The 27,458-nt window shown below is 51.5% G+C and overlaps 2 protein-coding genes across 5 annotated transcripts in view; both read left to right on the top strand.

The window, feature by feature from the left end:
* PRPF8 (pre-mRNA processing factor 8) overlaps nucleotides 1-22,801 on the top strand; it is a 32,945-nt gene extending 10,144 nt beyond the window's left edge. For both annotated transcript variants that reach the window (XM_019013322.4, XM_019013323.4), the window contains exons 21-43: nucleotides 69-307; nucleotides 860-1,006; nucleotides 1,185-1,395; nucleotides 1,554-1,670; nucleotides 10,812-11,059; nucleotides 11,175-11,354; nucleotides 11,559-11,694; nucleotides 11,803-11,972; nucleotides 12,138-12,267; nucleotides 12,387-12,533; nucleotides 13,430-13,590; nucleotides 13,883-14,074; nucleotides 14,673-14,910; nucleotides 15,048-15,176; nucleotides 16,666-16,779; nucleotides 16,862-17,035; nucleotides 17,888-18,081; nucleotides 19,412-19,651; nucleotides 19,745-19,886; nucleotides 21,645-21,785; nucleotides 21,880-22,019; nucleotides 22,123-22,325; nucleotides 22,477-22,801. In XM_019013322.4, coding sequence (XP_018868867.1) covers nucleotides 69-307; nucleotides 860-1,006; nucleotides 1,185-1,395; nucleotides 1,554-1,670; nucleotides 10,812-11,059; nucleotides 11,175-11,354; nucleotides 11,559-11,694; nucleotides 11,803-11,972; nucleotides 12,138-12,267; nucleotides 12,387-12,533; nucleotides 13,430-13,590; nucleotides 13,883-14,074; nucleotides 14,673-14,910; nucleotides 15,048-15,176; nucleotides 16,666-16,779; nucleotides 16,862-17,035; nucleotides 17,888-18,081; nucleotides 19,412-19,651; nucleotides 19,745-19,886; nucleotides 21,645-21,785; nucleotides 21,880-22,019; nucleotides 22,123-22,325; nucleotides 22,477-22,631 — 3,948 coding nt within the window. In that variant the 3' untranslated portion in view covers nucleotides 22,632-22,801. The remainder of the gene's footprint in view (nucleotides 1-68; nucleotides 308-859; nucleotides 1,007-1,184; nucleotides 1,396-1,553; nucleotides 1,671-10,811; nucleotides 11,060-11,174; nucleotides 11,355-11,558; nucleotides 11,695-11,802; nucleotides 11,973-12,137; nucleotides 12,268-12,386; nucleotides 12,534-13,429; nucleotides 13,591-13,882; nucleotides 14,075-14,672; nucleotides 14,911-15,047; nucleotides 15,177-16,665; nucleotides 16,780-16,861; nucleotides 17,036-17,887; nucleotides 18,082-19,411; nucleotides 19,652-19,744; nucleotides 19,887-21,644; nucleotides 21,786-21,879; nucleotides 22,020-22,122; nucleotides 22,326-22,476) is intronic.
* A 539-nt stretch (nucleotides 22,802-23,340) lies between these two features.
* RILP (Rab interacting lysosomal protein) lies at nucleotides 23,341-27,285 on the top strand. Of its 3 annotated transcripts, none has more exons than XM_031003562.3 (8): nucleotides 23,344-23,850; nucleotides 23,928-24,015; nucleotides 24,121-24,227; nucleotides 24,360-24,605; nucleotides 24,908-25,053; nucleotides 25,446-25,568; nucleotides 26,417-26,500; nucleotides 26,787-27,284. In XM_031003562.3, the coding sequence occupies exons 1-8, from the start codon at nucleotides 23,623-23,625 to the stop codon at nucleotides 26,962-26,964; spliced, it is 1,200 nt and encodes a 399-aa protein (XP_030859422.1). In that variant the 5' UTR covers nucleotides 23,344-23,622; the 3' UTR covers nucleotides 26,965-27,284. The 3 variants fall into 3 exon arrangements, with proteins under 3 accessions (XP_030859423.1, XP_030859422.1, XP_030859421.1); XM_031003561.3 differs by having other exon boundaries at nucleotides 23,345-23,850; nucleotides 23,922-24,015; XM_031003563.3 differs by lacking the exon at nucleotides 26,417-26,500 and having other exon boundaries at nucleotides 23,341-23,850; nucleotides 23,922-24,015; nucleotides 26,787-27,285.
* The last annotated feature ends 173 nt before the right edge of the window (nucleotides 27,286-27,458 follow it).

The following is a 27,458-nucleotide window of genomic DNA, read 5'->3' as shown; positions in this document are numbered from 1 at the left end:
AGAGGTTGACCCTGGAGAATCCTGGGGCATGGCTCATGTTGTTAAGAATTGTAGTTCTTTCTTTCTAGGACATGAACCATACGAATTCATATGGGATCATCAGAGGCCTGCAGTTTGCCTCATTCATCGTGCAGTATTATGGCCTGGTGATGGATTTGCTTGTATTGGGATTACACCGGGCCAGTGAGATGGCTGGGCCCCCTCAGATGCCAAATGACTTTCTCAGTTTCCAGGACATAGCCACTGAGGCTGCCCACCCCATCCGTCTCTTCTGCAGATACATTGATCGCATCCATATTTTTTTCAGGTGAGGGCTTTCCTGGATTCCTAGCCTTGCAGGGTACTGAGGCATATGCTTTGGCTCTGAAATCAGCTATTGTACCTGAGTTGACTTAACTGCTGTTGGGGCTTTAAAATGGAATGAAGCGGCGGGGCGTGGTAGCTCATGCCTGTAATCCCAGCACTTTGGGAGGCCGAGGCGGGCGGATCACGAGGTCAGGAGATCGAGACCATCCTGGCTAACACAGTGAAACCCCGTCTCTACTAAAAATACAAAAAATTAGCCGGGCGTGGTGGCGGGCGCCTGTAGTCCCAGCTACTTGGGAGGCTGAGGCTGGAGAAGGGCGTGAACCTGGGAGGCGGAGCTTGCAGTGAGCCGAGATTGCGCCGCTGCGCTCCAGCCTGGGGAAAGAGCGAGACTCTGTCTCAAATAAATAAATAAATAAAAATAAAATGGAATGAAGCCCGGGGAGGGTGGGGGTAGGGTGGGGTGGGGTCTCCGTCTGTGGAGCTGGAGGACTTGTGGGTGTCCCAAATCTCAGTGTATTGGGGCCTCAGCAATGTACCTGGTCTGGTGTAGGTTCACAGCAGATGAGGCTCGGGACCTGATTCAGCGTTACCTGACAGAGCACCCTGACCCCAACAATGAAAACATCGTTGGCTATAACAACAAGAAGTGCTGGCCCCGAGATGCCCGCATGCGCCTCATGAAACATGATGTTAACTTGTGAGTCTAGGTTGGGGCTGTGTGAGCTGGAAGGACATAGGCTAAAGGCCCCGAGAGGGCATACCTGAGGCTGTGTCCTGGGTGGGAGAGGCGTGGCTGTGTCAGGATGTCATCAGTTGGCCTTTGAAGGGAAGTTCCTTCCAAGAAACTGCTGTGACCATGTGTTCTCTGTGGGCAGAGGCCGGGCAGTATTCTGGGACATCAAGAACCGCTTGCCACGGTCGGTGACTACAGTTCAGTGGGAGAACAGCTTCGTGTCTGTGTACAGTAAGGACAACCCCAACCTGCTGTTCAACATGTGTGGCTTCGAGTGCCGCATCCTGCCTAAGTGCCGCACCAGCTATGAGGAGTTCACCCACAAGGACGGGGTCTGGAACCTGCAGAATGAGGTACAGCCTGGGTGGGGCTGGGAGTGCCATGAGCGCGCCTGCACTTCCTGGGTCAGTCACCGGAGTCTTGTTGGGTGGAAAGACTGAGTGGTGGGCACAGTTGGCACTTGCTTCTATGGGAGTTCCTCGGACATGTTAACCTTGACTTTGTGGTTTAGGTTACTAAGGAGCGCACAGCTCAGTGTTTCCTGCGTGTGGACGATGAGTCAATGCAGCGCTTCCACAACCGCGTGCGTCAGATTCTCATGGCCTCTGGGTCCACCACCTTCACCAAGGTACAAGGCCGTCATGCCCAGCTTCCCTCTTGTCCTCTGCTGTCCTCTGCTCATTTCACATCCCTTTCACTTCGTCCCCTGCTGGCTTCTTCCTTCTCCTCTTTGCTTAGTGTGCCAGTTTCCATGCTCTGTGCCATAGTGGCTTATAGTATGTCAGGTCACTTCATCGTTATTTTCTGAGCATTCCTTGTAGAAATGGTGTAGCCTCCTTCTTGTGGAGTTGTGATGATTGTAAATTAAGGCAAGAGTAAAAGTTGGATTTATTATTTTGAACAGAAAAGCGTTATTTTTGCATTTTCTCAGGGGCTTATCTAAGTTATGTTAACCAGTGGCATAGAGAACCTGTGAAAAAGCAGCTCTTGTAGGCATCTCGGGGTTCGTTTCTCCTTCACTTACCTTCAGAGGCCCAGCTGAAGACAACCGGAATTGAGAAAGAAAAATCTGAGGAATTTTGAACTACGTATATTTAAGTTTTCACAAAATTTAAAAAGTTACCTCGGCCGGGCACGGCGGCTCACGCCTGTAATCCCAGCACTTTGGGAGGCCGAGGCTGGTGGATCACCTGAGGTCAAGAGTTTGAGACCAGCCTGTCCAATGTGGTTCTGAAGCCTCGTCTCTGCTAAAAATACAAAAATTTACCGGGCCTGGTGGCAGGCGCCTGTAATCCCAGCTACTTGGGAGGCTGAGGCAGGAGAATTGCTTGAACCCGGGAGGCGGAGGTTGCTGTGAGTCTAGATTGTACCATTGCACTCCAGCCTGGGCGGCAGAGCAAAAACTCTATCTCAGAAAACAAACAAACAAAAAAAAGTTACCTTACTCTGGTTTCCATTAGAGTAACTCTTAGCTATAACATTTTTCTTGCATTTCGACCTTCATATCTCTAAATATGCGGCATTTGCATGCGCGGAATGTTTTCTGTTTTTTAGTTGAGTCTGTTAAGGATACGTTCTATTATGTTTTAGAACTATTGCATTACGGTTGAGTTTCCTTTATCCAAAATTCTTGGGACCAGAAATGTTTTGGATTTCAGATTTTCTTTTTTAATACTTTCATTATTTTTATTAGAGACAGGGTCTCACTGTCACTTAGGCTGAAGGGCAGTGGCGCTATCATAGCCCACTGCAGCTCAAGTGATCCTCACACCTCAGCCTCCCAAGTATCTGGGACCACAGATGCATACGCCACCATGCCTGGCTAATTTTTAATTTTTTTTTTTTTTTTTTTTTTTTGAGACTCCTCTTGCTCTTGCTCTGTCACCCAGACTGGAGTGCAGTGGCGCAGTCTTGGCTCACTGCAAGCTCTGCCTCCCAGGTTCACGCCATTCTCCTGCCTCAGCCTCCTGAGTATCTGGGACTACAGGCGCCTGCCACCACGCCCGGCTAAGTTTTTGTATTTTTAGTAGAGAAGGGGTTTCACCGTGTTAGCCAGGATGGGCTCGAACTCCTGACCTTGTGATCCGCCTGCCTCAGCCTCCCAAAGTACTGGGATTACAGGCGTGAGCCACCACGCCCGGCCTGATTTTTAAATTTTTTGTAGAGCTGGGATCTCACTCTCTTGTCCAGGCTGGTCTCAGACTCTGGGTTCAAGCAGTCCTCCTGCCTTAGCCTCTCTAGTGCTGGATTATAGGTGTGAGCCACCGTGCCCAGCCTTGAAATATTTTCATTATACTTACAGGTTCAGCATCCCTAATCCAAAATTTGAAATGCCCCAATGAGCATTTCCTTTGAGCATCATGTTGGTGCTCAGAATGTTGGGACTCAGAAAGTTTCAGCTTTTTGTGAGCATTTTGGGTTTTAGATTAACCTGTATCTGGGAATCTGTGAGAGCACTAGAGTTAGTGATTGCTCTAGCCCAGTCTGGAAGTGGAAGAGGAAAGGATTCCTGAAAGAAGTAGTGTGTGATGAGACAGGTGAGGGAGAGCATTCCTTTAGCCAGAAGTGTGGCGATGTAACTAGCTTGGTGTACATGAGACCATGGAAAGTTCAAGGTTTGCTGGAGTAAATTGTGGAATTGGGAATGTTAAGAGATGAGGCTGGAGAAATAGTGGAGAGCCATATCATGGAGGGCATCGCACACCTTAGGAAGAATCATGTAAGGGTCTTAAGCACAGAGTGACTTTGTCAGATGAGTTTTTCTGTGTTTGTTTTTTTTTTTTTTTGACTTCTCACACTACAGATGTAGACTTTGTCAAATTTCTGTGTTAGATGATTCACTCTTGCAGCTGTGAGAAAGATGGACCTGAAAGGATAGGATGGGAGACCAGGTTTGGGGACCACTGAAGAAGTCCAGATAAAAATGATGAGAGCAGGCCAGGCGCGGGGGCTCACGCCTGTAATCCCAGCACTTTGGGAGACCCAGGCAGGTGGATCACCTGAGGCCAGGAGTTTGAGACCAGCCTGACCAACATGGGGAAATCCCATCTCTACTTAAAGTATGAAAATTAGCCGGGCGTGGTGGCGCACACCTGTAATCCCAGCTACACAGGAGGCTGAGGCAGGAGAATCGCTGGAACCCGGGAGGCGGAGGTTGCAGTGAGCCGAGATGCCACCAGTGCACTCCAGCCTGGCAACAGGGTGAGACTCTGTCTCCAAAAAAATACATAAATCAATAAAAATGATGAGAGCACTGAAAGTAGAGGTAGGAAGAGGGGAACAGATTTGATAAGAAGTTAGCAGATAAAATCAGCAGAACTTTGTGGTCCTGGGATGCTCAAAGAAAAGTCAAAAATGATGTGCAGATTTTGGCATGGGTGACTAGGTGGGTGTTAGTGCCACTAACTGGAAGACCACATGAACAAGAACAGGTTTAGGATGGAAGATAAAGAAATCTAGTTTAGGATATATAAAGTTTGAAGTTCCTGAGAACATTCAGATGGAGATTTCCCCAGGTATTTATTTATACCTTATTTCTTCAGTTCCAAGATACATATTTAAGTACATATGTACACATGTGTAGGTTCCTGATTCCTTCTGCTCCCTTAGTGGTGCCTCTTTAATTGATGGTCTGTTGGATTTGATTTAAAAAGTATGAGTGAGACATTCCAGGGAGAGAAATGAAACTAGAAAGGTAAGAGCAGCCAGGGATAGCTTAGAGGTTCCCAGGTGAGAAGCAATCTGAAGAAACATGGAGAACAGGTCTGGATTAAAGATGTAGATTTCGGAGCCCATCCACAAAAGGCCAAAAGCTCAAGAATGAGTGACATCACCCAGGGACAGCGTGGAGTGAGAAGGGGAGAGGGAGGAATTTGGAACTGCGGGGAATACTAAGATGAAGTGTGGTCAGAACCTGTGGGAGGGTTCCGGGTCTTGGAACCAAGGCCTTCAGGAACACGTGTCCAGAATTGGGGTGATGCTGAGCAGTGTCAGTTGCCTAAGAGCATTTCAGTTAGATAAGGACTGAAAAGTATCCATTGGATTTGACAGTTAGGACGTCATTGGTGACCTTAGCAGGAGCTGTTACAGAAATAGTAGGGATGGAAGCCAGATGGCAGTGGGTGAGGCTTCATGGGAAGTGAGTGAGTGGAGACAGCAAGGACAATCTGTTTGCCAGTTGAAGAGAAGGGAGGACATCAGATGCCACCTAGAGGGAGCTGTAAGTCAGTGCAGGTGTTTTTGAATGACAGTGACTTGAGTGTGTTTTAATGAAGGAGCCCAGTAGCAGTTGAGTGTACAAGAGAAAAGTGTGGAATTGGCTGGACACAGTGGCTCACGCCCGTAATCCCAGCACTTTGGGAGGCCAAGGTGGGCGAATCACCAAGTCAGGAGTTCGAGACCAGCCTGGCCAACATGGTGAAACCCCGTCTCTACTAAAAACACAAAAATTAGCCAGGCGCGGTGGCGGGTGCCTGTAATCTCAGCTACTCGGGAAGCTGAGGCAGGAGAATTGCTTGAACCCGGGAGGTAGAGGTTGCAGTGAGCCAAGATCGTGCCACTGCACCCCAGCCTCGGCGACAGAGCAAGACTCCGTCTCGAAGAAAAGAAAAGTAGGTAATTGATGAGCAGAGGTGCAGAGGGTCTCTCTAGGGATAGAATAAAGAGCAAGCAGAGGAAAAGTCCTCTGAACCTGACAGGAAAGAGGTCTGGAAAGATGTGGATATAGATGAGGTTAGTGGGAAGCTGTAACAGGATTTTGAGTTTTTCAGCTTTTCTTGGGCTGCAGTTAGGGGAAAGTTGTGCATAGTGAATTTCATGGTATTAGGGTATGATGATGATTGCTGAAGAAACTGAGAGGGATTGGAAGGTGTGTTGGGAGCTCAGCTGGGTTTTGGGAAGACAACTCTGAGCATTTGTTTTTCCCAGAATCACCCAGCTACTCAGTGACAGGGATGGAGAAGGTGGATAGATTACACTGGTGATTAAGGAATAGAGTTCTGTTAGAAGACAGTTGTAGAGTGGTAAGGGATTGAATGCAAGGGAATCAAGAGTGCGGGACCCAGCCAGGCGCGGTGGCTCACACCTGTAATCCCAGCACTTTGGGAGGCCGAGGCGGGTGGATCACAAGTTCAGGAGATTGAGACCATCCTGGCTAACGCAGTGAAACCCCGTCTCTACTAAAAATACAAAAAATTAGCCGGGTGTGGTGGCGGGCGCCTGTGGTCCCAGCTACTTGGGGGGGCTGAGGCAGGAGAATGGCAGGAACCTGGGAGGCAGAGCTTGCAGTGAACCGAGATCACGACACTGCACTCCAGCCTGGGTGACAGAGCAAGACTCCGTCTCAAAAAAAAAAAAAAAAAAAAATGCTAGACTCCATTGAGATACTGGAAGAGGGGAGAGGAGAGAGAGCAGAAGAGGCCATTGGCCTGGGAAAGAATTGTAGGCATCAGGGAACTGGATATCAGAAGTTAGAGGCTGAGGAGTGGAGGAGTGTCTGAGAGGGTAAGGATGCAGTTGACTCTAGTGGTTAGAAGCACAGGCTCTGGAGTCAGATGGGGTTCACATCATATTTTTGTCATATGACTAGTTGGGATCTTGGGAATATTGCCCATGCTGGGCCTCAATTCCCTCATCTGTAAAATAGGGATACTGATAGGACCTAGCTCAGACGGCTTTTGTGAGAATTAAATGAAATGGGGTATTTAGTAAGCCATATTACTTGGTAAATTGCATGATAAAGCTGAGCATGGTGGCTTATGCCTGCAATCCCAGCACTTTTGGAAGCCGAGGTGGGAGGACTGCTTGAGCCCAGGAATTCAAGACCAGCTTAGGCAACATAGCAAGATCCTGTTTATATTTAAAAATAAATAAATAGGCCGGGTGCGGTGGCTCACGCCTGTAATCCCAGCACTTTGGGAGGCCGAGGTAGGTGGATCACGAGGTCAGGAGTTCAAGACCAGCCTGGCCAATATGGTGAAACCCCATCTCTACTAAAAATACAAAAATTAGCCAGGCGTGGTGGCGCATGTCTGTAGTCCCAGCTACTCTGGAGGCTGAAGCAGGAGAACCACTTGAGCCCCGGAGGTGGAGGTTGCAGTGAGCTGAGATTGCGCCACTGCACTCCAGCCTGGGTGACAAAGTGAGACTCCATCTCAAAAAAAAAAAAAAAAAAAAAAAAAAGCTATGTCATGGACAAGTTCTATAACTTGTTTTTTTATGAAGACATAAGAGGTATAATATATATAAATTTCTTACCATGGTACCTAGTACACGTAGACCTGAGTAAATATTATTTTCCTTCCTGCCTCCCCTTATCCCCCAGGAATTTCTGCTATTTAGTAAAGGAACACTGGGCTCCTCAGGAATTTATGCTTCCTCCCCTTCAGGGATAGAGCACTGTTAACTACAACAGAAATACTGTGTTCCGTTACACACATCAGCAATTCCAAGTGCAGTCTGAGAATTTACTAAACCTAATGGGAATCGTCCACTTGCCTTTACCCCAGTATCTAGCCCATCCTGGCCCCTGGCCCTCCTTTTTTTTTTGAGAGGGAGTCTTGCTCTATTGCCCAGGCTGGAGTGCAGTGGCACAATTTCAGCTCACTGCAACCTCCGCCTCCCGGGTTTAAGTAATTCTCCTGCCTCAGCCTCCTGAGTAGCTGGGATTACAGGTGCCTGCCACCATGCCCGGCTAATTTTTGTATTTTTAGTAGAGACAGGGTTTCACCATGTTGGTGAGGCTGGTCTCAAACTCCTGACCTCATGATCCACCCGCCTCGGCCTCCCAAAGTGCTAGGATTACAGGCATGAGCCACCGCACCCGGCCCCCCTCCTTTCTGTAGATCTGCCTGGTTGTCTCATCCTGTGGACATGCGAGATGCTCAGTCTAGCTTTCGTAGTAGGGTTTGAGCTGTTATCTCACCTGCAGTCTTTTCTCCTTGCTTGTCTGAATACTATTTGCTCAAGGCAGATTACTATAGTAACTCCAGCCAACGCACTCTTTCACCTCAATAATTGTTCAGAAGACATTTTTTGCCTTAAAGTCTTGACTATATCATTTGGTATTTTGTGGTTTGCTATCTTGTTTTATTCAGCTTTTCAAAGAAACAGCTTTGGTTTCATTAATTTTTATAGTTTTTCTCTTTTTTGTTGCATTGATTTTTTTTCTTTTTGAGATGGGGTCTCTGTGACCCAGGTTGGTGTGCAGTGTCGCAGTCTCAGCTCACTGTAACCTCTGCCTCCCAGGCTCAGGAGACCCTCCCACCTTAACCTTCCAAGTAGCTGGGACCACAGGCACATGCCACCATACCTGGCTGATTTTTCTTTGTATTTTGGATACAGACAGTTTCGCCATGTTGCCCAGGCTGGTCTTGAATTCCTGAGCTCAGGTAATCCACCCCCCTGGGCTCCCAAAGTGCTGGGATTGTAGGTGTGAGCCACCACACCTGGCCTTGTTGCATTGATTTCTTCTCTTATCATAGCCATCCCTTTGCTAGTTTGTTAAGGTAAAAGGTTAGATTATCAATTTTGGACCTTTCTCTTTTTTTTTTTTTTTTTTTTGAGACAGAGTCTCGTCCTGTCACTCAGGCTGGAGTGCAGTGGCGCGATCTCTGCTCACTGCAAGCTCCGTCTCCTGGGTTCACACCATTCTCCTGCCTCAGCTCCCGAGTAGCTGGGACAACAGGTGCCCGCCACCACGCCCGGCTAATTTTTTTTTTGTATTTTTACTAGAGACGCGGTTTCACCGTGTTTGCCAGGATGGTCTCAATCTCCCGACCACCTCCTGATCAGCTCGCCTCGGCCTCCCAAAGTGTTGGGATTATAGGTGTGAGCCACCGCACCCGGCCTGGACCTTTCTCTTTTTCTTTTTTTTTTTGAGATGGAGTCTCACTCTCTCGCCCAGGCTGGAGTGCAGTGGCGCGATCTCGGCTCACTGCAACCTCTGACCACTGAGTTCAAGCGATTCTCCTGCCTCAGCCTCCCGAGTAGCTAGGATTACAGGTGCCTGCCACTGCACCCGGCTAATTTTTTTGTGTGTTTATAGTAGAGACAGGGTTTCACCATCTTGGCCAGGCTGGTCTTGAACTCTTGACCTCGTGATCCACCTGCCTTGGCCTCCCAAAGTGCTGGGATTACAGGCGTGAGCCACCGCGCCCAGCTGACCTCTTTTTTTTTTTTTTTTGAGATGGAGTCTCTCCCTTGGTTGCCCAGGCTGGAGTGCAGTGGCATGATCTTGACTCAGTGCAACCTCTGCCTCCCGAGTTCAAGCGATTCTCCTACCTCAGCCTCCCAAGAAACTGAGACTACAGGCGCGTGCCACCACGCCCAGCTAATTTTTGTATTTTTAGTAGAGACGGGGGGGTCTCACCATGCTGTCCAGGCTGGTTTCAAACTCCTGACCCCAAGGCCCGCCTCGGCCTCCCAAAGTGCTGGGATTACAGGTGTGAGCCACCATGCCCGGCCTTTTTATTTAAATCCAATTTGACAATGTTTGCCTTACAAATGGTCTAAATACCTCAATTAAGGTTAATGTAACTGTCAATGTGGCAATGTAGCTCAGTTTAAATCTACCGTCTTATTCTTTTTTTTTTAAATTATTTTTTCTGCTTTTCTCTTGTCCTGCCTTCTTCTGAATTTAGTTGTTTTGTGACTTTATCTCCACTTTTCAGTTATTTGGCTGAAAAGTGGTTATTTGGCTACATGGTTTTTTTCTTATTGTTTGCTCTAAGGTTTACAGTATATACATCGCTCACTTACTGTAATCTACTGTGACCATTAGCCTACTACAGATCACTTCACATATAGTACAAAAACCTTAGAATAATACACTTTAAGTTCCGCTCCCACTCTTAGTAGTATTTTTGTCATAACATTTTAATTGTACATGTATTATAAGTGCTATAATACTTTGTTACTCTTTTTGCTTTGAACAGCCTTTATCTTTTGTAGAAATTGCAAAATGAGAAAAAATATTTTTTGCATTTTACCCACATACTTACTATTTCTGGTGTTCTTCACTAGTTTGTATAGCTCCATCTGGTGTGCTTTTTTTTTCTTTTTCTTTTTTTTTTCTTTTTTTTTTTTTTGAGACAGAGTCTTGCTCTGTCTCCCAGGCTGGAGTGCAGTGGTGCGATCTCAGCTCACTGCAACCTCTGCCTCCTGGGTTCAATTTCTGTATTTTTAGTAGAGACGGTTTCATGTTGGCTAGGCTGGTCTTGAACTCGTGACCTCAGGTGATCCACCCACCTCGGCCTCCCAAAGTGCTGGGATGACAGGCATGAGCCACCACGCCTGGCCCAGGGGAATCTTTTTTTTTTTTTTTTTTTTTTTTTCTGAGATGGAGTCTCGCTGTGTTGCCCAGGCTGGAGTGCAGTGGCACGATCTCAGCTCACTGCAACCTCCACCTCCCGGGTTCAAGCGATTCTCCTGCCTCAGCCTTCTGAGTAGCTGGGATTACAGGCATCTGCCACCACACCCGGCGAATTCTTGTATTTTTAGTAGAAACAGGGTTTTGCCATGTTGGCCAGGCTGGTCTCCAACTCCCAGGCTGAAGCAGTCCTCCCACCTTGGCCTCCCAAAGTGCTGGGATTATAGGCATGAGCCATCGCGCGCAGCCTCATTGTGGTTTTGCTTTCTATTTCCCTAGTGACTAATGATGTTGACCTCAAATCTTTCTTTAGTAGTAGGGATAAAACCAACTGGATCAAGTAGTCTCCATCCTCCCCGCCCCTGGCTCATCTGTAATTTACTTTTTTTCTACTACCTTTAGATTGTGAATAAGTGGAATACAGCTCTCATTGGCCTTATGACATACTTTCGGGAGGCTGTGGTGAACACCCAAGAGCTCTTGGACTTACTGGTAAAGTGTGAGAACAAGATCCAGACACGTATCAAGATTGGACTCAACTCCAAGATGCCGAGTCGATTCCCCCCGGTTGTGTTCTACACCCCTAAGGAGCTGGGTGGACTCGGCATGCTCTCAATGGGCCATGTGCTCATCCCCCAATCCGACCTCAGGTACAGCCTGGTTCAACGTATTTCTAAACCCTATTGCTCAGGCCCTAAGGGAATTGGGTATTTCTTTAGTTTTAGGCTTTATTTTTTCTCTAATCTTGGTTGTACCCCCAAACAGGTGGTCCAAACAGACAGATGTAGGTATCACACACTTTCGTTCAGGAATGAGCCATGAAGAAGACCAGCTCATTCCCAACTTGTACCGCTACATACAGCCATGGGAGAGCGAGTTCATTGATTCTCAGCGGGTCTGGGCTGAGTACGCACTCAAGAGGCAAGAGGCCATTGCTCAGAACAGGTGGGCACCTAGGAGGGCATGCCAACCCTGGGGCAGGGGCAGTGGTGGCCTTTGAACCATGTGGAGTTCAGGGTCAGAGCATGCCATGGTTGTATGGAGGTGAGAAGGCTGGTTCTACTGACCCTAATTATTTTTGGCCAGGAAGGAGTGCTGAGCTCCTCATGTGAGATTGCGTTTTGACTTGAATCTTTCTTTTTTTGGAAGACGCCTGACTTTAGAAGACCTAGAAGATTCATGGGATCGTGGCATTCCTCGAATCAATACCCTCTTCCAGAAGGACCGGCACACACTGGCTTATGATAAGGGCTGGCGTGTCAGAACTGACTTTAAGCAGTATCAGGTATGTAGAGGGAGGAGCTTTTCCCTGAGTCAGGAAAATCCATGGCTATCCCCGAAACTTGGGGCAATAGGCACCCAGAAGCTTGACCGTGCCTGCCTTGCCATCTAGGTTTTGAAGCAGAATCCGTTCTGGTGGACACACCAGCGGCATGATGGGAAGCTCTGGAACCTGAACAACTACCGTACAGACATGATCCAGGCCCTGGGCGGTGTGGAAGGCATTCTGGAACACACACTCTTTAAGGGCACTTACTTCCCTACCTGGGAGGGGCTTTTCTGGTGAGGATTCTCCTCTCTTAGAGGGACCTGTCACAGCCCTTTGAGCTCATCTCTTGTATGCCTCTGTGATTTCCTGTGGTGTTTCCCAGACAGCCACCTCCAGGAGGTTAGCAGTGTGCTGGGAGATGGCAGGATATCACCTCACCTGCTTCTCTTGCTCCCCAGGGAGAAGGCCAGTGGCTTTGAGGAATCTATGAAGTGGAAGAAGCTAACTAATGCTCAGCGATCAGGATTGAACCAGATTCCCAATCGTAGATTCACCCTCTGGTGGTCCCCGACCATTAATCGAGCCAATGTGAGTGTGATTGACACTGGAGAGGGGAAGCTAAAAACAGTTGCTGCTTCTTGCCTTGGTTATGTCGTGAGCGCCCGAGTCTCTTGATCTCTAATGTCACATTGTCGTTTTCCTGGCAGGTATACGTAGGCTTTCAGGTGCAGCTAGACCTGACGGGTATCTTCATGCACGGCAAGATCCCCACGCTGAAGATCTCTCTCATCCAGATCTTCCGAGCTCACTTGTGGCAGAAGATCCATGAGAGCATCGTTATGGACTTATGTCAGGTGGGCTGGAATCGAGGAGAGAGGGTGCTGTAAAGAGTCAGCTCAGGTGGGCTGGAATCGCGGGGAGAGGGTGCTGTACAGAGTCAGCTCAGGTGGAATCGAGGGGAGAGGGTACTGTACAGAGTCAGCTCAGGTGGGCTGGAATCGAGGGGAGAGGGTGCTATACAGAGAGCTCAGGTGGGCTGGAATCGTGGGGAGAGGGTGCTGTACAGAGTCAGCTCAGGTGGGCTGGAATCGAGGGGAGAGGGTACTGTACAGAGTCAGCTCAGGTGGAATCGCGGGGAGAGGGTACTGTACAGAGTCAGCTCAGGTGGAATCGCGGGGAGAGGGTACTGTACAGAGTCAGCTCAGGTGGAATCGAGGGGAGAGGGTACTGTACAGAGTCAGCTCAGGTGGAATCACGGGGAGAGGGTACTGTACAGAGTCAGCTCAGGTGGAATCGGGAGAGGGTACTGTACAGAGTCAGCTCAGGTGGAATCGCGGGGAGAGGGTACTGTACAGAGTCAGCTCAGGTGGAATCGCGGGGAGAGGGTACTGTACAGAGTCAGCTCAGGTGGAATCGAGGGGAGAGGGTACTGTACAGAGTCAGCTCAGGTGGAATCGCGGGGAGAGGGTACTGTAGAGAGTCAGCTCAGGTGGAATCGCAGGGAGAGGGTGCTGTACAGAGTCAGCTTAGGTGGAATCGCGGGGAGAGGGTACTGTACAGAGTCAGCTCAGATGGAATCGCAGGGAGAGCGTGCTGTACAGAGTCAGCTCAGCTTGCTCTTTTGCATATGGGAAATCCACCCTGGAAGCTCTGAGGATGAGACTCCTATTGCCTCATTATCTTATTGTACAAGCTCTGATTTTAATTGGGCTTCCTTAACAAGTCTTAATCTCTCCATCTTTTCCTTCAGGTGTTTGACCAGGAACTTGATGCACTGGAAATTGAGACAGTACAAAAGGAGACAATCCATCCCCGAAAGTCATATAAGATGAACTCTTCCTGTGCAGATATCCTGCTCTTTGCCTCCTATAAGTGGAATGTCTCCCGGCCCTCATTGCTGGCTGACTCCAAGTAAGTGCCTCAGGACCCAGCCCTAGGCAGCCAGGACACTTTTGTTTTCCTGTTCTTCTAGCCCTACAACTTTAGGAATTGTCCTGTCTGCCTTTGTTTCAAACTTGGAGCCAGTGCTACCCTTGGAGCCTGTCAACACCCTTAGTCAGATCTGCTGATTCTCTGGGGTCTTGCTGACCTGGAACAAGTTGGTGGAGTGGGTGGGATGGTTTTGGGATTTAAGTGGTTCTGGTTCTGGGGACATTGGTTATGCCCATGGTTTCCTAGAAGCTTGAACCCTCTTCATCCTCAGGGATGTGATGGACAGCACCACCACCCAGAAATACTGGATTGACATCCAGTTGCGCTGGGGGGACTATGATTCCCACGACATTGAGCGCTATGCCCGGGCCAAGTTCCTGGACTACACCACCGACAACATGAGTATCTACCCTTCGCCCACAGGTGTACTCATCGCCATTGACCTGGCCTATAACTTGCACAGGTGAGTTGAGGCTCAGGACCATGTATTTTCAGGCCAGGCGCAGTGGCTCACACCCGTAATCCCAGCACTTTGGGAGGCCGCGGTGGGCAGATTGTCTGAGCTCAGGAGTTTGAGACCAGTCCGGGCAACATGGTGAAACCCTATCTCTACTAAAATACAAAAAATTAGCTGGGTGTGGTGGTCCGCGCCTGTAGTCCCAGCTACTCAGAAGGCTGAGGTGAGAATTACTTGAACCCGGGAGGTGGAGCTTGCAGTGAACCGAGATTGCGCCACTGCACTCCAGCCTGGGCGACAGAGTGAGACTCCATCTCAAAGAAAAATAATAATAATAATAATTAATAAATAAATAGATAATCCATGTATTTTCCATTAGCTCCATACTTTAATGTAGTCATACTTTTTTACTTTACCTAAGTGAGAGGAAGTGGCCCATTCCTCCTATGGGTCGCTGATTGTCTTCTCCAGCCTGTATGTACACATGAGCAGAGTGTTGTCAGCCTGGCCAACAGTCTTTCTTCCTCTGTAGAGTTGGCAGTTTGTCTTGTTTTTGGGGCTGTCAGCCTCGTCTTAACTTTTCTTGACCCTTTTGTCCTCACAGTGCCTATGGAAACTGGTTCCCAGGCAGCAAGCCTCTCATACAACAGGCCATGGCCAAGATCATGAAGGCAAACCCTGCCCTGTATGTGTTACGTGAACGGATCCGCAAGGGGCTACAGCTCTATTCATCTGAGCCCACTGAGCCTTATTTGTCTTCTCAGAACTATGGTGAGCTCTTCTCCAACCAGATTATCTGGTTTGTGGATGACACCAATGTCTACAGAGTGACTATTCACAAGGTGAGTGTTAGCAGCAGTGTATAGGTGCGGGACTCTGTACATGGCTGTGGGAGAGTCATGGGCTGTGTGTACACATGCTGGGAAGAAGGCAGGATGGTGATGTGTAGACCATGCTAACGAATGCCGTCCTCCTCTAGACCTTTGAAGGGAACTTGACAACCAAGCCCATCAACGGAGCCATCTTCATCTTCAACCCACGCACAGGGCAGCTGTTCCTCAAGATAATCCACACGTCCGTGTGGGCGGGACAGAAGCGTTTGGGGCAGGTGAGCAGGTTTAAAGATGAAGAGGCCGTAGAACCATGTTGCCTCTTATTCCTGGGGTGGACTTGGTAATATTCACTGGTTTATTAGATGAAAGGCTGAGAGCATCTCATTTGAACTTATCCCCAAAATTCCTTGGGAAGTATTCTGTGGGAGGTCCAAGAGTGTATGAGGTGCTTCGTTCCCTTCCAGCTGGTCTGTTTCCTGAATTTCTAACCTTGAACAGGGCTATCAAAAATCATTTTTCCAAAGGCAACGCGTATTCTTTTTTTTTTTTTTTTTTTCTTTCCAGCTGGAGTCTCGCTGTGTCGCCCAGGCTGGAGCACAGTGGCGCAATCTCGGTTCACTGCAAGCTCCGCCTCCCGGGTTCACGCCATTCTCCTGCCTTAGTCTCCCGAGTAGCTGGGACTACAGGCGCCTGCCACCACGCCTGGCTAATTTTTTTTGTATTTTTTAGTAGAGACAGGGTTTCAACGTGTTAGCCAGGATGGTCTCGATCTCCTGACCTTGTGGTCTGCCTACCTCTGCCTCCCAAAGTGCTGGGATTACAGGTGTGAGCCACTGCTCCTGGACAGCAATGCATATTCTTTTTTTTTTTTTTTTTTTTTTTGAGATGGAGTCTTGCTCTGTCACCCAGGCTGGAGTGCAGTGGCCTGATTTCAGCTCACTGCAAGCTCCGCCTCCCAGGTTCACACCATTCTCCTGCCTCAGACTCCCGAGTAGCTGGGACTACAGGCGCCCGCCACCACGCCCGGCTAAATATTTTGTATTTTTAGTAGAGACGGGGTTTCACCACATTGGCCAGGATGGTCTCGATCTCCTGACCTCGTGATCCGCCCGCCTCGGCCTCCCAAAGTGCTGGGATTACAGGCTTGAGCCACCGCGGCCGGCCCAGCAACGCATATTCTTGAAACATCCACTTTGACCAGATCTCTTCTCTACCTCAGAACTCTTGCTGAATTAACTCTTCTTTAGCTTCCTAGACATTCAACATCTGGCTGGGCTGTATCTGTCCAGCCAGTTTCTCTTCCTTTACATTTATAGCATGTTTCATCTTACATTCAGTCCAGGATCTTAGTAGCCCAAACCCCTGATGCTCATCTCCAAATCTGTTTTGCTTGTATTTTTCTTTCTAGAATGAACTCCCCTCTTTGCTCTGTTAATCACAGTCCCTCCTTAAGACACATTTTTTTGTGCAGCTTTTTTCTGATCCTAGTAGCCTTAATTTCTTTTGTTCCTGAACTCTGTGAAACAGTGTATAGTTTAGCACGTACTCATGTGTCAGCTTGTGGTATTGTCTTGTTGAAAGGGGCTGTCAGCCTGCTCATTGGACCAGGCCATTTGATACTCTTTCTACCTTCTAAGTGCCTAACATTTAACATCAGTGTTCAATAGAAACATAGTTGGATTATTTCAAAACTAGGATATTCTGTTCTAGTTGATCTGGGAGGGTAGAGACTAAATTTCCATTTTCTTCTTTCTTGCTTTTAAGTTGGCTAAGTGGAAGACAGCTGAGGAGGTGGCCGCCCTGATCCGATCTCTGCCTGTGGAGGAGCAGCCCAAGCAGATCATTGTCACCAGGAAGGGCATGCTGGACCCACTGGAGGTAAGAGGGTGGGGTGGGGTAGGAGAAAAGAGACCTTGAGACCTTTAGGCAGTTTCTCATCTTGGACTTGATCTTGTCTTAGGTGCACTTACTGGACTTCCCCAATATTGTCATCAAAGGATCGGAGCTCCAACTCCCTTTCCAGGCGTGTCTCAAGGTGGAAAAATTTGGGGATCTCATCCTTAAAGCCACTGAGCCCCAGATGGTTCTCTTCAACCTCTATGACGACTGGCTCAAGACTATTTCATCTTACACGGTATGAACCTCGGGAAGAGAAGATCGCTGGAGGAGGAGCGGGTTTAGGGTTAGGAGAAGATCCTGTGTCTTAGGTTTTTGCCATTTTCACATTTTTAGCCTGTAGATTGGGTGGGAACTCTGTTGACTTTCATGAGAGTTTAAGACCTTAAAGTTAAAAATCAACTCTTGGGGCCAGGCGCGGTGGCTCACGCCCGTAATCCCAGCACATGGGGAGGCTGAGGTGGGTGAATCACCTGAGGTCAGGAGTTTGAGATCAGGCTGGCCAACATGACGAGACCCCATCCCTACTAAAAATACAACAAAATTAGCCAAGTGTGGTGGGATGCACCTGTAGGCCCAGCTACTCGGGAGGCTGAGGCACCAGAATCACTGGAACCCAGGAGGCAGAGGTTGCAGTGAGCCGAGATGGCACCATTGCACTCCAGCCTGGGCGACAGAGTGAGACTGTCTAAAAAAAAAAAAAAGGCCGGGCACAGTGGCTCACGCCTGTAATCCCAGCACTTTGGGAGGCCGAGGCGGCGGATCACGAGGTCAGGAGATTGAGACCATCCTGGCTAACACAGTGAAACCCCATCTCTACTAAAAATACAAAAAATTAGCCGGGCGTGGTGGCAGGTGCCTGTCATCCCAGCTATTCGGGAGGCTGAGGCAGGAGAATGGTATGAACCTGGGAGGCGGAGCTTGCAGTGAGCTGAGATCATGCCACTGCACTCCAGCCTGGGCGACAGAGCAAGACTGTCTCAAAAAAAAAAAAAAAAAAAAAAAATTCTTGGGTTTCATGAAAGGTTAGGATTAAAGTGGGAGAGCCTCAAGCAGCTGACCTACCCCACTCTTCCAAATCTTTTCCCAGGCCTTCTCCCGTCTCATCCTGATTCTGCGTGCCCTACATGTGAACAATGATCGGGCAAAAGTGATCCTGAAGCCAGACAAGACTACTATTACAGAACCACACCACATCTGGCCCACTCTGACTGACGAAGAATGGATCAAGGTCGAGGTGCAGCTCAAGGATCTGATCTTGGCTGACTACGGCAAGAAAAACAAGTGAGCAGTGCTGGTGGGGAGACAGACAGGAGGTCTATATACGGTTTTCTGGGGTTTGGAAGCACTTAGGCTTAGAAGTTTCTCAAGAAGGCCAGGCGCGGTGGCTCATGCCTGTAATCCCAGCACTTTGGGAGGCCAAGGTGGGTAGATCATTTGAGGTCAGGAGTTTGAAACCATCCTGGCCAACATGGTGAAACTCCGTCTCTACTGAAAATACAAAAGTTAGCCAGGTGCGATGGCGCTCACCTGTACTCCCAGCTACTCAGGAGGCTGAGGCAGGAGAATTGCTTGAACCTGGGGGCAGAGGTTGCAGTGAGCCGAGATCACGCCACTGCACTCCAGCCTGGGCGACAAGAGTGAGACTGTCTCCAAAAAAAAAAAAAAAAAAGACGTTTCTCAAGAAATTATCTTGTCTTGGCCAGGCTTGAGTGCTCATGCTAGTAATACCAGCACTTTGGGAGGCCAAGGTGGGAGGATTGCATGAGCCAGGAGTTGAAACCAGCCTGATCAACAAGAGACTGATGCCATCTCTACCAAAAAAAAAAATTTAAAACAGGTGTGGTGGTACACGCTTGTAGTCCCAGCTTTTTGGAGGCTGAGGCAGGAGGCTTGCTTGAGCCCGGGGGTTTGAGGCTGCAGTGAGCCATCATGATGCCACTGTACTCCAGCCTGGGTGACAGAGCGAGACTCTTGTCTCGAAAACAAGGAAAGAAATTATCTTACAGAGTCTCAAAAGAAGAGAGATACGGCAGTGTCTTCCAATAGTATGGGAAGCGTCCCTGTTTTAGGGCTTCAGTCTGACTCTTGGCCATTGTTTCTCACTGTTGCCATTTCAAACAGGGCATTTCTTTACTGTCCATACATGGTAAGAATTTTGAACATCCGAGACCCTAAGTATCCGAGACTGCTGCCAACACACACACCCACCTTCCTCCCCTCGTCTCTCTCCCTGTCATCGTGGCAACCAAAATTATCCATAGGGTGACCGACAATACCACCTCTGATTAAGAACCAGTGTTCTAGGGTTTCTGGGGTTTCCATTTCTGAAAATAGTTCCATGCCAGAGCATTGTTGTGGTCAAGGAAGCGTGGGGTTTATGGATGCTAAACAGTGGGAAGGTGCACACGCAGTGTGCCGTCCCGCTTGGATCTGACGAATCTTGGAAGTATTAGTGCATCTCCGTTTCACACTTCCTGTAGAAGCAGCTCTTGTGGATTGTCTGGGGCGTGAGTATAGGCTGCCCTGTCCTACCAAGTTACACCCTTTCCATTGAGGCAAAAGTGACCAAGGGGAAGGGATCCTTGTAATATAACCCACACCATCCCCACAGTGTGAACGTGGCATCACTGACACAATCAGAAATTCGAGACATCATCCTGGGTATGGAGATCTCGGCACCGTCACAGCAGCGGCAGCAGATCGCTGAGATCGAGAAGCAGACCAAGGAACAGTCGCAGCTGACGGCAACACAGACTCGCACTGTCAACAAGCATGGCGATGAGATCATCACCTCCACCACCAGCAACTATGAGACCCAGACTTTCTCATCCAAGACTGAGTGGAGGGTCAGGTACTGTCGGGCAAGAGGGTGGGGATGGAAAGGCCGGCTGCACTACCTAAGGTGCTGGGCTGAGCGATGCTGACACTCCCTGCCTGTTTTTAGGGCCATCTCTGCTGCCAACCTGCACCTAAGGACCAATCACATCTATGTTTCATCTGACGACATCAAGGAGACTGGCTACACCTACATCCTTCCCAAGAATGTGCTTAAGAAGTTCATCTGCATATCTGACCTTCGGGCCCAAGTGAGTAAGTGGACTCAGCTAGGCCACAGTGTGTGCCCAACACGTTTTGTGCCTAAAACTGAGACCTGAGATTGTCTGGAACTTGAGATGCTGGTTTCAAGATTCGTGGATGAGTAATTATACAAGGATAGCCAAAACAACGAGGTGGGTTTTGGCCCCATGAGATAGCAAAAGCTGTGGCAGCTGAGAGAAGGTAGTAATTGTAGTATTGGCCTGATAGTATTTGGAAGAGAACAGATACGGTCAGAAACAAATTCCTGACCAGGTGTGCGTGCTGGCTCACGCCTGTAATCCCAACACTAGGCTGGGCGCAGTGGCTAATGCCTATAATCCCAGCACTTTGGGAGGCCGAGGTGGGTGGATCACCTGAGGTCAGGGGTTTGAGACCAGCCTGACCAATATGGTGAAACCCTGTCTCTACTAAAAATACAAAAAATTAGCCAGGCATGGTGGCATGCCCCTGTAGTTGCAGCTACTAGGGAGGTTGAGACAGGAGAATTGCTTGAACCTGGGAGGTGAGGTGGTGGTTGCAGTGAGCCAAGATTGCATCACTGAACTCCAGCCTGGGCAACAGAGCAAGACCCCGTCTAAAAAAAACAAAACAAAAAAAAACGTGGCTGTAGTCCCAGCTACTCAGGAGGCTGAGGTTGCTTGAACACAAGCAGTGAGCTTTGATGATCCCACTGCACTCCAGGCTGGGCACAGTGGCTCATGACTGTAATCCCAGCACTGTGGGAGGCCGAGGTGGGCAGATCTTTTGAGCCCAGGAGTTCGAGACCAGCCTGGGCAACATGACGAAATGGTGTCTCTACAAAAAAAAAAAACAAAAAACAACTAGCCAGGCATGGTGGCACACACCTGTAATCTCAGCTACTCAGGAGGCTGAGGTGGGAGGATCACCTGATCCTGGAGGGTGGTGAGTGTAGTGAGCTGAGATCATGTCACTGCCTGCTAGCCTGGGTGACAAGAGAGATAACCCTGCTTCAAAAAAGAGAAAAGATGCATAACTTTACTAGTGTATCAGGGATATTATAGTTTATAAAACACCATTTTGGGCCAAGGTGGGTGGATCACTTGAGGTCAGGAGTTCAAGACCAGCTTGGTCAACGTGGCGAAACCCCGTCTCTATTAAATATATGAAAATTAGCGGGGCGTGGTGGCATGTGCCTGTAGTCCCAGCTACTCAGGAAGCTGAGGCAGGAGAATTGCTTGAACCCAGGAGGCGGAGGTTGCAGTGAGCTGAGATCACACCACTGCACTCCAGCTTTGCCAACAGAGTGAGACTCCATCCCAAACCCACTATTTAGTGGCTGTCAGGTTGGCAAATTTGAAAAGATTGTTAATGTCCTGTGTGGGTGAGTTTATAGTAAACAGATCCTCTTTCTTTGTTGGTGATAATGTAAAATTTTAAATAGCACCAAGTGCTGGTTTTCCAGATGTTTTCAGCTTGTGAAAATACACTGAGCTGCATGTGTGCTCATTTGCTTGTGAATACTATGCTTAATAATCAGCTGGGGAGCTTGTGAGCAGTGCAGATTCCTGGACCCCACTCAGGAGATTCTGATGTGGTAAGTCCGAGATGAGGTCCATGTCTAACATTTTGAACAAGCACCCCAGCTGATTCTGATACAGGGGGTTCTGATCACGTTTTAAGAAACTGTCCTCGCTCTTGGGGGAAGGAAGGAAACAGAGGGCTGGCAGCTCCAACTCTGACATGGTACTAAGAAGAGTTTTGGTTCCTGACCCCTTTGTCTCCAGATTGCAGGATACCTATATGGGGTGAGCCCACCAGATAACCCCCAGGTGAAGGAGATCCGCTGCATCGTGATGGTGCCACAGTGGGGCACTCACCAGACCGTGCACCTGCCTGGCCAGCTGCCCCAGCATGAGTACCTGAAGGTAATGGGGAGTGATGGAGCCTGGGAGTGTGGAAAAGCTGGTGCGATTCCTGTCTGTGGATGGGATTCAGCTCTGTACTCCTCTTTACGTATAGGAGATGGAACCCTTAGGTTGGATCCACACTCAGCCCAATGAGTCCCCGCAGTTATCACCCCAGGATGTCACCACCCACGCCAAGATCATGGCTGACAACCCATCTTGGGATGGCGAGAAGACCATTATCATCACATGCAGGTGGGCCTGGGCTCCTTGGGAGGAAGTATGGTGGGGCAGGGATTGCAGGCCAGGGCCCAGAACAGTGGCCTGAGCTGTTACTCTGTCCTCGTCCCTCCCCCAGCTTCACACCAGGCTCCTGTACACTGACGGCCTACAAGCTGACCCCCAGTGGCTACGAATGGGGCCGCCAGAACACAGACAAGGGCAACAACCCCAAGGGCTACCTGCCTTCACACTATGAGAGGGTGCAGATGCTGCTGTCGGACCGTTTCCTTGGCTTCTTCATGGTCCCTGCCCAGTCCTCGTGGAACTACAACTTCATGGGTAAGTGGGAGGAGCCTGGGGACGTGGGGATAGCAGTAGGGATAAGGTGAGGCCATCGCCCTTTGCACTTGGGGCCTGGCTGGCTTGGAGGTGGCGCAGGCTGCATGAGGCAGGAGCCCTGTTAACATTGGCTGTTTCCTTCTCCCCGAAGGTGTTCGGCATGACCCCAACATGAAATATGAGCTACAGCTGGCGAACCCCAAAGAGTTCTACCACGAGGTGCACAGGCCCTCCCACTTCCTCAACTTTGCTCTCCTGCAGGAGGGGGAGGTTTACTCTGCGGATCGGGAGGACCTGTATGCCTGACTGTTTCCCTGCCTCCTGCTTCAGCCTCCCGAGGCCGGAGCCTCAGCCCCTCCAGACAGGCCGCTGACATTCAGCAGTTTGGCCTCTTTCCCTCTGTCTGTGCTTGTGTTGACCTCCTGATGGCTTGTCATCCTGAATAAAATATAATAATAAATTTTGTATAAATAGGAGTTCAGGGGCTGGTTTGTTTTTTTTTCCCCCGAACTCAAATTCTGGATTTAGGTCTAACGGGAGGCTGGACTGGAGCGGTTCACAGCAAGATGCTGGGCTCGGCTGTGAAGGGGGAGTATGAGGCCCCCTTCCTATTCAGGGCTTTGGGGTAGGTAGCCCCTGGACTCAGTGGAGACCTGAGGCGGGGCTGGGCTTTCACACTCCGCTGCCTTGACCACATTTGCTGCTTTCTCCACAAAACTACTTGGAAGCTCTCGCCTCCTTTCCACAGTTTTGGGAGCAGTTGCCCTTTCCCGGGTCTACGAACTCTGTGGCTTGTGCTGAGCGGCTGTGGTGTCCAGCCCAGCCCTTTAAGCTTTCTGTGTCAGTCCTGGTCAGGAAAACAAGCACACAGGCAGGCAGTTTGTGTACAGCCGGGCGGAGGCCAGAGACCGGCTGCCTACCTGTCACCTCTCGCCTGGAGCGGGCCACTGCCAAGTTGGCCCCATGACTCCAAACGGGCGGAGCCTGGATTGGGCCTGTGGGGAGGGCTCCACTGAAGTGACCACTTGCAGCCCTGAGCCTCAGCTCTTGGACGCCTGGCTGGAAGTTGGCTGTCTTGTTTCCTGTGACCTTGGGGGTGGAAAGGACAGGGCCCAGGCGACCTAGGGCACTATCTCCCTACCCCACGCCTTCTCCCTTCCTCGTTCCTCCCCACCCTTATCGCTTCTACCCCGCCCACACCGCCCTAAACGGCTTCCTGGGGCGGAACTGTTTCGCTTTTCCCCGTCCCAGTGGAGGGTGGTGGGCGGGGGGTCGCAGCCCTAAGCCTCTGGGAGACATGGAGCCCAGGAGGGCGGCGCCTGGGGCGCCTGGCTGGGGGTCTCGGGAGGCCGCGGGGTCGGCATCGGCCGCGGAGCTTGTGTACCATTTAGCCGGGGCCCTGGGCACTGAGCTGCAGGATCTGGCGCGCCGTTTCGGGCCGGAGGCGGCGGCCGGGCTGGTGCCGCTAGTGGTGCGGGCGCTGGAGCTCTTGGAACGGGCTGCCGTGGGGCCTGCCCCGGACTCGGTGAGTCATGGCCCTCCCTTCGCCACCCACGGGGCCGGCAGGGCCGAAGCCTGAGACCCGGGTCTCCCCAGCTGCAGGTGTCGGCGCAGCAGGCGGAGCAGGAGCTGCGGCGGCTGCGGGAGGAGAACGAGCGCCTCCGCAGGGAGCTGCGCGCGGGGCCACAGGGTAAGCGCAGCCCCGGCCAGGGCAGGGCGGGTGGCGACCTGCTCGGGTCCTCCCCTCCCTCCCGCGGGCCGCGCGCCGCCGCCGCTAAGAACGCCCCTTCCTCAGAGGAGCGCGCGCTGCTGCGGCAGCTCAAGGAGGTCACGGACCGACAGCGGGACGAACTCCGGGCGCACAACCGCGACCTGCGGCAGCGCGGCCAGGAGACCGAGGCGGTGAGGGCGGGGCGATGGGCGGGGCAGGGTGGGGCGGGGCTCCGGGGCGGGGGCGGAGCGAGGCAGGCACGGGGCGGGGCTCCGGGGGGGCCCTCGGTGCCCCGCCCACCCCACCCTTTGCTCCGCTCCCAGTTGCAGGAGCAGCTGCAGCGCCTCCTGCTGGTGAACGCTGAGCTGCGGCACAAGCTGGCGGCCGTGCAGACCCAGCTGCGCGCCGCGCAGGACCGCGAGAGGGAGCGCCAGCAGCCTGGCGAAGCCGCGACTCCGCAGGCTAAAGAGCGAGCGCGGGGGCAGGCCGGGCGGCCCGGGCACCAGCACGGACAGGAGCCCGAATGGGCGACCGCCGGCGCAGGCGCCCCAGGGAACCCTGAGGACCCGGTGAGTGCCGCATGAGGGCAAGGACCCAGCCCAGGACTCAGCGTCCAGCCCTCGGTGGGCACTCAACAAGGTTTGCATGCTGCACAGCAGGTCGGCCAGGAAGCGGGGAGGTAGCAGACAGATCTGCGCCCCCGGCCGGCCTCGGCCCCCGCTCTCAGCTGGAGCACTGCTCTGTTATCTGTTGGGGCACCCTTGTCCCCCAAGTCTCCCGGCCCGTCACTTCCTCTAGCATTCCCATGATGGCCCTGGGGCGGGGGAACGCCAGCCGAGGCGACCCTCTGACCATGCCTGTCCTTCCAAAGGCGGAGGCTGCGCAGCAGCTCGGGCGCCCCTCGGAGGCAGGGCAGTGCCGCTTCAGTCGGGAGGAGTTTGAGCAGATCCTTCAGGAGCGGAATGAACTCAAAGCCAAAGTGTTCCTGCTCAAGGAGGAACTGGCCTACTTCCAGCGGTGAGGACGCTGGGAAGCCGGGGGGCCTCCGATCACCCCACCTCATTCTCCAGTCATTGACGTGTCCACACTGACATGTGCCAGGCCTGCGCTGGGAACTGGGAGGACATGAATTGTACAGCCCTTGCCCTCCTGCAATGTCATCCAGACAGGGGAGAGGGACAGTACAAAGGGTTGCAGCTGCAGCAGCCAGGGAAGCTCTCCTAGGAGGGGGCCACGGGGCCACCTAATTTAAGGTCTGAGGGTGTCAGCAAGGCAGAGCGCTTCCTGTGTTCAGGGAAGAGCTGCGTGCACAGGTACCAGGAGTGAGGACTGCGGCTGGCATCTCCACTGCTGGCATCCCCATGGCTGGCATCACCAGGGCTTTCTCCCTCCCTGCCCCTTTTCTTTAGGGAGCTGCTCACAGACCACCGGGTCCCCGGCCTTCTGCTCGAGGCCATGAAGGTGGCTGTCCGGAAGCAGCGGAAGAAGATCAAGGCCAAGATGTTAGGGACACCAGAGGAAGCAGAGAGCAGGTAGGTCCCTGCCTGCATTCCCACGGAGCCAGGCCTCCCTCCCTCATTCTGCTGAGCCTGATGACCCAGCCTGGTCACCCTCTGAGCCCATTGTCTCAGACTGAGGCTGTCACCCCAACCCGGTCACCCCTTGAGCCTCCCTAGCCTGGTCGCTTCTAGGCCCTGCTGACCTGGTCTGGCTGTGTCCCATGGCCGCTGTCCAGCCTGCGCCCTTCTCCCTGGATCTCACCACTCCCCTTGCCTTGCCTGCCGTCCATTCTGCCTGACAACGCTGCCTCTCCACATTCATTCTTCAAGTTCCTGTCTTGGCTGGGTCTGTTTATTCTTACGGGGGTGAAACTGTAGCTGCGGCTGTGTCAGGGCCTGCTGTGTGTCAAGCTATAAAATAAACCCTTGGCAGGGCGCGGTGGCTCACGCCTGTAATCCCAGCACTTTGAGAGGCTAAGGTGGGTAGATCACCTGAGGTCAGGAGTTCGAGACCAGCGTGGCCAACATGGTGAAACCCCGTCTCTACTAAAAATACAAAAATTAGCCGGGCATGGTGGCATGTGCCTATAATCCCAGCTACTCAGGAGGCTGCGGCAGGAGAATCGCTTGAACTTGGGAGGCGGAGCTTGCAGTGAGCCCAGATCGCGCCACTGCACTCCAGCCTGGGCGACAGAGTGAGACCCTGTCTCAAAAAAAAAAAAAAAATTAAAAATTAAAGCCTCGACATCCTGCATCTCCCCAGGTTTGCCTTCTCTCCAGCCCCGGGGGCCCTGCAGTCCCTCCATCCCCCCTGCTGGATTCCTGTTGTCCCTCAGGGCCTTGATCCATGGCCCTCATTTCTCCTCTCTCTTCTGTCTCAGTGAGGATGAGGCTGGCCCATGGCTCCTGCTCTCCCATGACGAGGGAGACCATCCCCCACCCCCGGAGTCCAAAATACAGAGTTTGTATGTTGGGGAAAGGGGAAGGGCAAGAGTGTGGGGAGGGAGGAAGGGCCCTGGCTGGTCCTTCTCAGGATCCCCTTTCCCGCTTCTCTGCCCGTCACCCTGCTGTGCTTGGCTCTAAGCACACCCTCCCCTCCTGCTTCTCTGGCCCTGGCCCCCATCACCTTCACACTCCCTCAGGCTGCCCTTTCTTCCCCCTCTCCCCTTTTCTCACCACCCCCTGCCCTCACCCATATCCTTGACCTCTCTGGCTTCCTGGCTCAAAGTGCCTCTGGCTGTCTCTCTCCAGCTTTGGCCTATGGTATCAGGGTAAAGCTGAATCCTCTGAGGATGAGACCAGCAGCCCTGCACCCAGCAAGCTAGGGGGAGAAGAGGAGGCCCAACCACAGTCTCCAGCTCCTGATCCGCCCTGTTCTGCCGTCCACGAACACCTTTGTCTGGGGGCCTCAGCCGCCCCAGAGGCCTGACCTAGGGGTCTGGCCGTGGAAGGATGTGTGGCCTCAAAAAGGACAGGGCTCCCGCCTTCACAGCCCTCGCCAGGGGTCTGCCCCAATCCTGGCCTGCATCAGGGCAGGACGGGGTCTCAGCCCGCCTCCCTCTCTACTTCTCTGTACCGAGCCTCTGGGGCCAGATAGAAGAGTGCCTCTCTGAGTCTCAGTTTCCCCATCCATGAAATGAGAGCTGACTGCCTAGCTCCCAGGGCTTTGTGCAGACGGCCTGAGCTCATGTAATAAAGAACTGCTCGTAATACACAGAAACTGTTCCTCGCCTGTCTGTCCATGTCTGTGCCGCCTCCCAACCCTGCCAGGAGCAGAGGCAGGCTGAGGGGTCCTCGCTGGTCTCCTTGCTCAGTCACTGGGTGGGGTGGCTTCTTGCAGCTCAGGCCTTGCTTTGGGAGTGTGGCTTGATGGAAAGCCGTGGCTCCCACCCTCAGTCCACCCCCTTCCCTGGCCCCGGAACC

The sequence above is a fragment of the Gorilla gorilla genome, chromosome 19 (assembly GCF_029281585.2).
Source record: "Gorilla gorilla gorilla isolate KB3781 chromosome 19, NHGRI_mGorGor1-v2.1_pri, whole genome shotgun sequence".
Lineage (NCBI taxonomy): Eukaryota > Metazoa > Chordata > Mammalia > Primates > Hominidae > Gorilla > Gorilla gorilla.
Note: the sequence above shows the minus strand (reverse complement) of the source record. Positions and strands in the feature narration are given on the sequence as shown.